Source organism: Chelonia mydas, chromosome 2 (assembly GCF_015237465.2).
Source record: "Chelonia mydas isolate rCheMyd1 chromosome 2, rCheMyd1.pri.v2, whole genome shotgun sequence".
NCBI lineage: Eukaryota > Metazoa > Chordata > Testudines > Cheloniidae > Chelonia > Chelonia mydas.
The window spans coordinates 261,322,269-261,334,308 of NC_057850.1; the positions used below are offsets into that span (position 1 = coordinate 261,322,269).

Below are 12,040 nucleotides of genomic sequence, written 5' to 3' on the forward strand. Positions count from 1 at the left end.
CTAGATACTTAAGAACTGCATAAGGGAAACTGAGGCACCCACAGAGTATTCAGAGAAAACATTAAGAACATTCCCACTTTGTCACAGGGCTCAACGGGTAGTGATCAACGGCTCCATATCTAGTTGGCAGCCGGTATCAAGCGGAGTGCCCCAGGGGTTGGTCCTGGGGCCGGTTTTGTTCAATATCTTCATAAATGATCTGGAGGATGGTGTGGATTGCACTCTCAGCAAGTTTGCAGACAACAGTAAACTGGGAAGAGTGGTAGATACGCTGGAGGGTAGGGATAGGATACAGAGGGACCTAGACAAATTGGAGGATTGGGCCAAAAGAAACCTGATGAGGTTCAACAAGGACAAGTGCAGAGTCCTGCACTTAGGATGGAAGAATCCCATGCACCGCTACAGACTAAGGACCGAATGGCTCGGCAGCAGTTCTGCGGAAAAGGACCTAGGGGTGACAGTGGACGAGAAGCTGGATATGAGTCAGCAGTGTGCCCTTGTTGCCAAGAAGGCCAATGGCATTTTGGGATGTATAAGTAGGGGCATAGCCAGCAGATCAAGGGACGTGATCGTTCCCCTCTGTTCGACATTGGTGAGGCCTCATCTGGAGTACTGTGTCCAGTTTTGGGCCCCACACTACAAGAAGGATGTGGAGAAATTGGAGAGAGACCAGCGAAGGGCAACAAAAATGATTAGGGGTCTGGAACACATGACTTATGAGGAGAGGCTGAGGGAACTGGGATTGTTTAGTCGGCAGAAGAGAAGAATGAGGCGGGATTTGATAGCTGCTTTCAACTACCTGAAAGAAACTACTACCATCTGTGCTGAGTGGCGGTGCCCTGCCCCTGCCCAGCGCGGGCCGGTGCCGGTGCTGGGTGGCGGTGCCCTGCCCCTGCCCAGCGCGGGCCGGTGCCGGTGCTGGGTGGCGGTGCCCTGCCCCTGCCCAGCGCGGGCCGGTGCCGGTGCTGGGTGGCGGTGCCCTGCCCCTGCCCAGCGCGGGCCGGTGCGTGTGCTGAGTGGCGGTGCCCTGTCCCTGTCCAGCGCGGGCCGGTGCGTGTGCTGAGTGGCGGTGCCGTCCCTGCCCAGCGCGGGCCGGTGCCGGTGCTGAGTGGCGGTGCCCTGTCCCTGCCCAGCGCGGGCCGGTGCCGGGTGGCGGTGCCCTGCCCCTGCCCAGCGCGGGCCGGTGCGTGTGCTGAGTGGTGGTACCCTGCCCCTGCCCAGCGCGGGCCGGTGCCGGTGCTGGGTGGCGGTGCCCTGCCCCTGCCCAGCGCGGGCCGGTGCCGGTGCTGGGTGGCGGTGCCCTGCCCCTGCCCAGCGCGGGCCGGTGCATGTGCTGAGTGGCGGTGCCCTGTCCCTGCCCAGCGCGGGCTGGTGCGTGTGCTGAGTGGCGGTGCCCTGTCCCTGCCCAGCGCGGGCCGGTGCCGGTGCTGAGTGGCGGTGCCCTGTCCCTGCCCAGCGCGGGCCGGTGCCGGTGCTGAGTGGCGGTGCCCTGTCCCTGCCCAGCGCGGGCCGGTGCCGGGTGGCGGTGCCCTGCCCCTGCCCAGCGCGGGCCGGTGCGTGTGCTGAGTGGCGGTACCCTGCCCCTGCCCAGCGCGGGCCGGTGCCGGTGCTGGGTGGCGGTGCCCTGCCCCTGCCCAGCGCGGGCCGGTGCCGGTGCTGGGTGGCGGTGCCCTGTCCCTGCCCAGCGCGGGCCGGTGCGTGTGCTGAGTGGCGGTGCCCTGTCCCTGCCCAGCGCGGGCCGGTGCCGGGTGGTGGTGCCCTGCCCCTGCCCAGGGCGTGCCGGTCCTGTTACCTGTGCTGCCGTGGCGGTTTTGCCCCCGCCTGTCACCCTCGCCCTTCATGGCCTCGATGTCGTCCACGGAGGAGGCGCGCCGCACACTGTGGCAGCTCTCCCAGGACCGGCAGCGCGACAGGCTGCAGTTGGAGAAGGAGGCGTCCAGGTGGAGGCGGTCCCTGTCGGCACGGGGTGACGAGTGGGTGATGGGGGGCTCCAGGCCTGCCTCACCCAGCGGGCCCCTCCCTTCCTCCAGCTCCACCAGGGCCTTGCGCTCCTCCAGCTGGGAGTCCCGGCAGCTGTTATCCAGGGAGGAGGTGACATCGTCTGGGGCCCCCGACTCGCTGCTGGGCTTGGAGAAGTCCACGATAACGGCATCTGGGCCCCCCTGGGACAGCGACTGCTTGCTGGCCGTGAGCGCCAGCAACGCCGGCAGCTTCAGCTTGAAGGACTTGCTGCGCCCTGTCGAGGAGAGGAGGTGACGGGGTGGGGGCAGTTCTTAGCGCTTTGCATGAATACCATGTGTGCCTCAGTTTCCTTGTGTGCTGTGTGGGTAAAGAGGGAGTGGGAGGGGGGTTTGCTGATGCTGGGGACCAGGTGTGACCTCAAAGAGCAGCCAGGACCCCGGACAATGGCCTGGAGATGGGGGACCCAGCGACTGGTGACAGGGAGCAGCCGGTTCTGGCCAGTGGGAGGACAAAAGGCTGAGGAGAGAGGGGCCGAGTGACCTGCAGCTGGATGGAGGGGGCTGGGCTGGGACAGGGAGCGGCCTGGGCCCATGGGGACGGGGACAGACCCAGCTGGACGGGGTGAGATTGGCCAGCCGAGAGCTCTGAGAACGGCCCGGGCTGGGTCCAGACGCTCCATAAACCTCCAGTGTGAGGCTGGCCGAGAGTCGCTGCCAGCTAGAATGCCGGGGGGGGGAGAGGGGGGGAGATCGGGGGGGGGACATTGCTCCCGCTGGGGGGGAGAGATCGGGGGGGCATTGCTCCCTCTGGGGCGGGCATCGGTCCCTCGGGGGGGGGGAGCTCGGGGGGCATCGCTCCCTCTGGGGAGGAGATTGCGGGGGGAGGGATCACTTCCTGGGGGGGGAGATTGTGGCAGGGGGGCATCGCTCCCTCTGGAGGGGGAGATCGGGGCTGGGGGGGCATCGCTCCCTCGGGGGTGGGGAGATCCGGGGGCATCGCTCCCTCGGGGGTGGGGAGATTGGGTGGGGGCATCGCTCCCTCGGGGGTGGGGAGATCGGGGGGCATTGCTCCCTCGGGGGTGGGGAGATTGGGGCAGGGGCATTGCTCCCTCTGGGGGTGGGTTCCCTGAGGGGCCCACGGCAGAGCCAGGCTGCTGGAGGCTCAGAGAGGTGCGGTTCCAGGAGGTGGCGGGGCCAGAGGGCCTGACCCCGGAGAGTGGACCCCGAGAAGGGCTGTCACACTGACACGGGTTCCTCCCAGAGGCCGTACAGAGCCGAGAGAGCCCAGGGCCTGGGAGTCCAGGACAGAGGCCCCACGTGGGTCAGACAGCACCATGGCCATGCCCAGCCCTAGGGCATCCCCAGAATCCTGTGCCCAGGTGGGGAGCAGACAAGGGTTGGACAGCCCCACAGCCAGCCTGCCCCAGAGCCCTGGGCTCACACTGCAAGCAGGGCAGCTCCCATCCCTGGGCTCTGCTCCTCCCAGCCACTGAAGGCCTGGCTGGAGCTGGAGTGAAGAGCTGGGGAGGAGCCAGCTCCAGGACAGGCTCGGCCTGGGGCACAGCAAGGGGGGCCCGCTCTGTGGGACAGTGAACCGCTGGGTCCACAGGCTGCACGTGCCCAGCTCTGTGTGTCAGGAGTGTGCCAGGCCTCGGGCAGTGCCCCGTGGGACAGGCACCCATTGGTGTGGTAGCCTCAGTTCCCCCCCAGGGGTGACGAGGAGATGGAGTCTCTCCCTCCCTGTCCATGGAGCGCTGATGGGGCCTACCTGCAGGGAACCAGTTGGTAGGGGTCACCCAGTGGTTGGTGTCCTTAGCCGGGGAGCCCAGCAGCTCCTTCTCCAGCACCAGCTCGAAGTTGAGGATGAACATGATCACAGCCCCATCCTCGTTCTTCACGGGCACCACGTCCACCAGGCACAGGAAGCAGCTGCCTGCGGGGGCACCGAGAGGGTCAGTCCCAGCCCCTGCCAGCGGCACAGCCCGGCTCCCCCCTGAGAGCCTTCGCTTGCCTGGCCCCCGGCTCCGGCGCCCCAGGCAGCCTCCCCCAGGAGAACCCTGCCAGCACCATGGACCTGCCCACTCGGACACCAGCCCCAAACCAGGCAACAGAGCCGGGCGAGGGGTGGTGTCATGAACCTCAGAGATCCCGTGGGGGAGAACGACTGGGGGAGCAGGCTGGACGGGGCCGTGGGGGGGAGGGGCTGGGGGAGCAGCCTGGACGGGGCTGAGGGGCTGGGGGAGCAGGCTGAATGGTGCCGTGGGGGGGAGGGGCTAGATGGGGCCGTGGGGGGGAGGGGCTGGGGGAGCAGGCTGGACGGGGCTGTGGGGGGGAGGGGCTGGGGGAGCAGGCTGGACGGTGCCGTGGGGGGGGGAGGGGCTGGGGGAGCAGGCTGGACGGGGCCCTGTAAGTGGCAGAAAAAGGCCGGGCGACTGCGGGGGCTGCACACACAGGCCGCTGACCCTGTCTATGGGGCTCTGGCAGCCCCCACCTGCTTGCCCCCAGCCCCAGGCCCCGAAAGGCCAGAGGGCGCAATGGAGGGCTGTCCTCGGGGACCAAGAGGGGGCGCTTTGGGCAGGTCCCCAGGCAGCCCCCTGGAGATGGCTCAGCCGGGACTGTCTCCCTGGTGCCCCAGGCAGGCTGCGCTGGGGGCAGGGCCTGCTCACAGCTGGGCACCAGCCAGGGTGGGGGCCCTGGATGGGCTTTTAAGCCGCGCAAGGCACTTTCACGGCCACTGTGTTAATCCGGGCAGACGAGGCTCCTCCAGCTGCGAGCTCTCCAGTGACGAGGGGGCATCTCACCCCTCGCCCAGCCAGCCCTGGGCAGCCCTGGGCTCCGCACACCCCACTGGCACAGCCAGGGCCAGGGAGAGATCCCAGCCCATTCACACAGGCGAGGGCACTCAACATCTGCTCATGACCCAGGGCCAGACAGGAGCCAGTGCCCCCGAGAGGGAGCACAGTGGGTAGGCAGGACAGGGCAGGGCAGTTTGGGGCAGGTGCACAGCAGGCAGGCTGGGGGGCAGGGCAGGGCACAGGCCACCTGGGGCAGCCGCAGCTGTGCTCTGCCAGAGGGACACGTCACCACAGGCTGCAGGGGACCCCCGACTGGCCCAGCCAGGTCACCCTCCCCTGCCTGCCAGCTTGCCAAAGTGCAGGGGCCAAGGAAGGCTCCCTCCCCCCAGATGTGGCTGCAGAGCACATCCCCTGGCACACAGCTGGCAGGGCAGGAGGCTCCTACAGCTTACGGCCACCCAGCCCAACCCCTCTGCCGGGCACCCAAAGGAGTGGGCGGGTTCCCCCGTCTCACGCCTGGCCTGGCAGCAAGGGTATGGCTGGCAGGGAGCCCCGGCACACAATGCACCAGCTGGCTCGGCAGCTCCCGCCCACCGGGGAATCCCAGCCCAGCCAGCCACGTGGTGCAGGCTGGAGAGACGGCTTGGCATGCTCCCGCCCCGCACTGCCCCAGAGGGAGTGCCTGGGGCAGCAGGAGATGGGTGTCCACATGGAGCCAGGGGGCTCCACACCAGGGAGCATGGGCAGGCCATGGCCGGGAGTCCCAGCAGGGTCTGGGCGCGGGAATTAGCAGCAGGCTGGGGCAGGCCGGGGCCAGGGCTCCCTGTAGGGGCTGGACATGGGGATTATCCGCAGGCTGGGGCCGGGGGTCCCTGTAGGGGCTTGGATTAGCCGCAGGACGGGCCATGCAGGGACCAGGGATCCCAGCAGGGGCTGAGGGGCTGAAATTAGCTGCAGGATGGGGAATGCAGGGGCCAGGGGTCCTGGCAGGACTGGGGGGCTGGGCATGGGGATTAGCCAGAGGCTGGGGCAGGGGGTCCCAGCAGGGGCTAGGGGGCTGGGATTAGCCACAGATATGTGGCCCCTCCTTGCGCTGGCAGATTTGCTTCCTCCCCATCCACGCTTTAGTGCAGCGGGAAATCCTAATCCGCTCTGATCCCCTCTGAGCCTGGGGGCATCCCTGGGGGGCACACACAGCAGCTGCCCACTACCAGTGCTGGCCTCAGGCTGGCCCGGCCCCCCACCGAGCCCTCCACACTCACAGATGGTGCCAGCTTCCCCCCACCCCCAATGGAGGCCAGTGAGCGTGGGAGGTTGGTTACATATCCCAGCTGGGCAGATGGGACCTCCTGCCATGCCAAGGCAGCCCGGCTGGGTCCCTCCCGGTCTGCAGGGCACCCCGGGCACTCTCAGCTCTCCCACCGCTGGCAGGGCGGCTGCTCAGGGTGCTGGTGCTGTCATCACTGGCCAGCAGGAGCCCCACGGGCATGGCCTCCCCTCTGCGGCTGGCCCAGGCCCAGCACCCTGCTAATGGGGAAGGGAGCCCAACACCCTCTGCTCCTCCTCTGCTCTGTCACTGCCCCAGGCCTGGGCTCCCATGGCCCCACAGCACAGCCCCACTGCCCCCCCAGACTTCAAACCAAGGTCACAACCGCAGCCATGCAGTGGTGGGTGGGGCTGCATCTGGCTGGAGGGGGCCCTGCCTGGCCAGAAGGGACTGTGCCTGGCATGACAGAGGCCATATGACTGGCTACAACCAGAAGCAAAGATCATGGGAACGGGGTTGAACCACCCCAGGGGGCCTGTGCGCATCCGTCTGTCCCCAGGAGCCCTGTGTGCATCTGTCCATCCATCCTCAGGAGCCCTGCATGTGTCTCTCCATCCCCAGGGGCCCTGGGCACGTGACACGAAGTGGGAATGTTCTTAATGTTTTGCCTGAATACTGTGTGCCTCAGTTTCCCCTATGTGTTATTCAAGTGTCTAGGGAGGGGGATAAGGGTGTGTGATCATTGCAGAAACCCCGAGAGGGCAGGTATGACTGCAACACTCTGTATGCTGGCAACTGATGGCCGAGGCCCATCCTCTGCAAGAATCAGCCGGAGGTGACGGAAAACAGAGAGAGGTGCAGGCCAGGGGACCTGTTCGTCTGGGAAAGACACAAAGGCTGGAATAGGGGCACCTGGGCACGACTGAGGGTGGGCAGCCGGAAGGGGTCAGTCTGGTCTGGGACTCAGGGGGTGGGGCGGGGGAGAAGAGTCCAGGGCTCTGGATCCCCCCCACCAAGATGAACTTGGCTGTAATTGCTGGTTTCTTGCGCTGACAAGCTCTGCTCTACGCTGGGTTCCCCACAACTAATAACCCGTCTGTGTCACATGCTGGCTGGGAGCCACTGCCGGCTGCGGAGTGGGGGGCAGGGCCCTTTGGGACCATGTGAGGCTCCCCAGGGGTCCCGTCCAGGGGGACGCACTGCAGGGAGCTCAGGGGACTGAGCTCTCCAAGGCTGGACCCAGGAAGTGCCGAAGCTGAGAAGGGCAGTCACGGTGCACTGGGGTCCTGCCTGACTTCAGTCAGAGTGGGTTCCGGAGCACCCAGCCTGGCACCCCGTGACAACAGGCTGTGCCAGGGACCTGGGCGTGTCTGTCCACCCCCATCGGGCCGCAGCCCGCGAGCCTTGCTCCTGCCCAGAAAGTTGCTCTGTCCCCCAATGGCAGGGAGGAGACGCTGCTCTCTGCCCCCAGTGCCATGCCCCTCCTGGGCCCCTCCCACGGCCACTCGGGGCCATGGTGGCACCTCGGACACCCCCTCCAAGGCTGCTTGGGACGCAGAGGGCAGGCAGGGGAGACTTGCCCAGAATTCCATGCTGCCCTCACACACACACATTCCTCCGCAGTGCCCCCAGCCACGCCTGGTACCCCACATCCTGCCCGACATGGTTCACTGTTTCTATTACCTTGGCATCCCCAAGCCCAGCCCCATAGCAGGACCCTGCTGCACCAGGCACCGCCCAAACCCAGAGTGGAAAGAGGGGCCTGCCCCATGGGGCTGACGCGCGAAGTACATGGCCCGAGACAGACAGACAGACAGACAGATTGAGCGGCACGGACGACTAGGAACCTCCAGCACCACGCTGCTCTGCAGGCTTACCAGCTGACCCACAGCCCATCCCTGTGCCCTGCACCCCCATGGAGACCCTCACTGCCCCCCATGTGCCCCTCCATTCTCCCCCAGCACATGCCACCCCATTCCCTATTCTGGAGCATGGCACCTCCACGACTCTCACCCCCAGACACCTCCCCAACGGCCTCCACTAGCACACGGTGAGACTTCACAGGGCCTGGAAGTTACAAACAGGAGAGGGGAGGGGCTGGGAGCCAGGACTCCTGGGTTCTGTCCCATCTCTGGGTCAGTGGGGTCTGGTGGTTAGAGCAGGAGGGCTGGGAGCCAGGGCTCCTGGGTTCTATCCCTGGCTCGGGGAAGGGAGTGGGGGCTGGTGGTTAGGGCTGGGGGCCAGGACTCCTGGGTTCTATGCCCGGCTCTGGAGGGCAGGGGGTTAGAGCAGGGGAGCTGGGTCCCAAGACTCCTGGGTTCTATCCCGGCTCCAGGTGGCAGGGGGGGCTGGTGGTTAGAGCAGGGGGGGCTGAGAGCCAGGACTCCTGGGTTCCATGGATGTTAAGCATGTCACTTAGGGCATGACTGGCTAGTGCCCAGACTGGCGGGAGGGCGCTGAGATGGCTGCCGCAGAGCCTCCTGCCAGGCCCACAGGAATGGCAGCCAGGGCAGCACTTCTAGCCTTTGGCCAGCAGATGACAGGCTTCCCCCACCTCACAGCCAAGCTGGGGCTCGCCCCCCAACTGGTGGCAAAGCCTCAGGCTAAACTATGGCAAGGGAGGCACATTCGTCCCAGAGCCAGCTGGGCAGTACCAGTGCCACGCCCCCAGCACAGGGATAGACAGCTGCTGGTCTCTGCCAACACCCTGCCCCATCCCTGGGGATCTGTGGAGCCAGGTCACCTGCATAGGGCTGCTGACTGCAGGGCCGGGGCATGGGGCGGCGTGCACGTCACATGCCCACTCAGTGATCCAATTAGCAGGCCACACTGGGTGAGGAATCCTGGTCAGGTGCCACCAGAGGCACATGGTGTTACACGCTCAGACTGCAGGACCATGGGCCCAGCGCCAGCTCCCCCGTCCCCCTGCAACAGACCTCTCGGCCGGCACAGGGACCAGCCAGGTGTCTGAGCCCTCCCAGTTGCATGGGGGGGGGGCAGGCACCAAACTGGGGACACTTCCCCCCCCCGCCCCAAGCCCCAGAGGAGAATGGGGATTGCTCTGCCTTGTGCCCTCACTAGCAGCCCAGGCCAGTGCAATGGACACAGCATGGCATGGATCCCGCCGACCAGGGCGTGGCAATCCCAGCACCAGCACTGGGGCGTGGTGTCACAGAGCGTGGGGGAGTCCGGTCCCTGCCCCCCTCTTCCTGGGATTCACCGGGACTCTCAGCCAGCCAGTAAACCGGAAGGTTTATTAGTGTGATGCAGCAGGGCCTTTGTGAATAGTTCGTAGTCTCCTTTCTCCGCCCCTTCCAGTCAGCAGTACAATGCCACGGCCTTGGGGTCCAGTAAGGGGGTGAGAGACCGGAGCCTGTCCACAGGATCAACCTGGTGCGGCTCGCAGGCCGTCTCAAAGGCATCCAGGAAGTCATCCATGTCCTCCCGCTCCTTACGCTGGGCCAGGAGGCACTTATCAAAGCTCCGTGCTGTCCGGGGTCCCCCATCACTCACTGCAGCCGGGGGCTCGCTGCTCCTCAGCCTGGCCAATTCCAGGTCATGCTGTCTCTGTTTCTCCTTCTCCTCCAGCTCATACTGACACTGCTTTTCCTGCTCTTCCTGCAGTTCTCGCTGCCTGAGCTCCAACTCTCCCAGTTTTAGCTCCTTCTCCCAGTGCAGCCGCCTCAGCTCCAGCGATGGGGAGCTCTGCGAGGAGGATCTGCTGGCCGCAGGGGTCACAGTGCCCTCAGTATTCGCTGGGCTCCTCCCAGCCCTTCCCCTAGGCATAGGTAGAAGGGGTCTCGGGAAGCCCTCAGCAGCCTCCTGTTCACTCCCCGCTGGGACAGACACCGGTGCCTGCGCTGCATCTGCCAGGCTGCTTCCCTCCGAGACAGGGATCAGTTCGTTCCAGCGATCTCCCTCCTCCAGCTGGGCAATCAGCTGGCAATTTGGTGAGCCTCCCAATGCACAACCCCCTCTGCCTGCACAGCTCCACCAGGTCGCTCTTAAGGCGTTTGCTATACATCTCCTTGCTGGCCACTCGCAGGTCTGTGTGCTCGCCGCTCCCCACAGCTTCCGGGGAGAACCCCTAGGCTGCCAGCCCTTCTTGAGGTCACCACCTCTTTGTCAGGGTCAAGCTGCAGACTCCTCCGCCCCTGGGACCGCTCGCTGCAATCCCCAGGGGGACCCTGTTACTGCAAAAGTCCTTCTTGCTGGCCACATGCTCCCAGGGGTTATCCGCCCCCCTGAAACCGCTCCTCTCTGAGCCTTCAGCACGCCTGGTCCCCATCAATCCCCCTTTGTTTTACTGCTTCCCAGTCACTTACTGCAGGAAGTGCTATCCAAGGGGTGCAGTAGATCACACCACTGCCACCAGCTGTGACGGAACGTGGGGGAGTCCGGGCCCTGCCCCCCTCTTCCTGGGATTCACCGTGACTCTCAGCCAGCCAGTAAAACAGAAGGTTTATTAGATGACAGGAACACGGTCTAGAACAGAGCTTGTGGGTACAAGCAGACCCCTCAGTCAAGTCCTTCTGGGGGGCAGGGAGCTTAGACCCCAGCCTTGGGGTTCCCTGCCTTCGACCACCCAGCCCAAAACTGAAACCAAAAAACCCCCTCCCGCAGTCTCACTCCTCCTCCCCCTGTCTCCTCCTCCAGGCTTTGTCCAGTTTCCCCGGGGCAAAGGTGTCACCTGCGTCCAACCCCCTCCCAGCTCAGGTGACAGGCTCAGGTCTCCTCACTCCAGTGGAGTCACCCCCTGCTCTCCCATCCCTCATGCAGACAGTCCCAGCAGAACTAGACGCTATTCCCCGGTCAATCCACCCCACTCCCTGCTGCGTCACACACGGCAATCCCCCTGCCAGGGCCAGGACGCGGCAATCCCAGCGCTAGGGCCAGGGCACAGATCCCGCCGATGGGGGTGCAGCTATCCCGGCGCGAGGGCCAGGGTGCAGATCCAGGACTGTTTATACAGGGCTGTTGCCCCCCAGCGCTGAGATGTGCCTCCCTGGGGTGGGCCCAGCCACGATTGACCCAGGTCCCAGCATGGCTACCACTTAGGGTAGCACAGCAGGTGAAGGAGAATCCTGACTCCTGGGCAGCTGTGCTCTGGCTACAGAGAGCTCTGGGCATGGGTAGCGAGGGAGGGCTCAGGGCTCAGCCCAATGCGTTGGCCTGGCCCTGTCCCAGGGCCAGCAGGTGGCCTCTCTGCAGCACACAGCTCCAAAGCCGCTGGCTAAGGTGCTGCTCCAAGCTGCGCTTGGCAGGAAAAGGCAGCGTGTGGCTCCCCCGCCAGCCAAGCGCCGCATGCTACAGTCAAAACACACAACGTTGCCGGGTGGTATGCGAGGGAAGCGCGGGCGCAGCAGGGCCGTGCGTCACAGACAGGCCCCCACTGAGCACACTGCGCTCCCAACTGCCCTGCAGGCTCAGAGCATGGGGCCGGGAGAGTGAGGGGAGCACTCAGAGCAAGGGAGCTCACGGCGTGCCACCCCACACACCCCGCTACCGAGGGATTGGGCAACAGGAGGGCAGGAAAGGAATGGGACATGGGCCTTTCCCCTCTAGGAATCCAGCTCCAATCCAGTCCAGAGCAGGGGGCATCAGTTCCAGGTGGGGCACTGGCTGGCATCTCTCTGCGAGGTGTGAGTAGGATAAGCAGCCGTGTGACCACCGCACACTGAACCCCACAAAGCCCAGAGCCAGGCGCGCTGAGCAGGGAAGGGAGCGTGCTGGGGAAGGGCTGGAGCCGAAGATGGGGCCTGGGCTACCCTAAAGTCACCCCACTGTTGCAGCACTGCAGATACCCCTCTCCCTCCTGGGTGACCACAAGCTGCAGTGCTCACACCACGAGCGGAGCTGGGCCCCCTTCTCCTGCTGACCCACTCACAACGTTCCCCCAAGACAGGCAGCACTAGAGAAGCCCCGCATTAGATTCCGACCCCCCCCCCGCCCAGGACACCAGGCCAGCCTCTCAGGCAGAGCCCCGGGCCCCCAGCAGTGAGGACGGCACCAGCTCC

At 65.5% G+C, this 12,040-nt stretch overlaps 1 protein-coding gene across 4 annotated transcripts in view; it reads right to left on the bottom strand.

Annotated features, from left to right (window-relative positions):
• KCNH2 (potassium voltage-gated channel subfamily H member 2) overlaps positions 1–12,040 on the bottom strand; it is a 120,200-nt gene that overhangs the window by 72,752 nt on the left and 35,408 nt on the right. For all 4 annotated transcript variants that reach the window (XM_043541857.1, XM_043541855.1, XM_037891469.2 and 1 more), the window contains 2 exons: positions 3,730–3,894; positions 1,793–2,236 (listed from right to left, as the gene is read on the bottom strand). In XM_043541857.1, the coding sequence (XP_043397792.1) occupies positions 1,793–2,236; positions 3,730–3,894 (609 nt within the window). The remainder of the gene's footprint in view (positions 1–1,792; positions 2,237–3,729; positions 3,895–12,040) is intronic.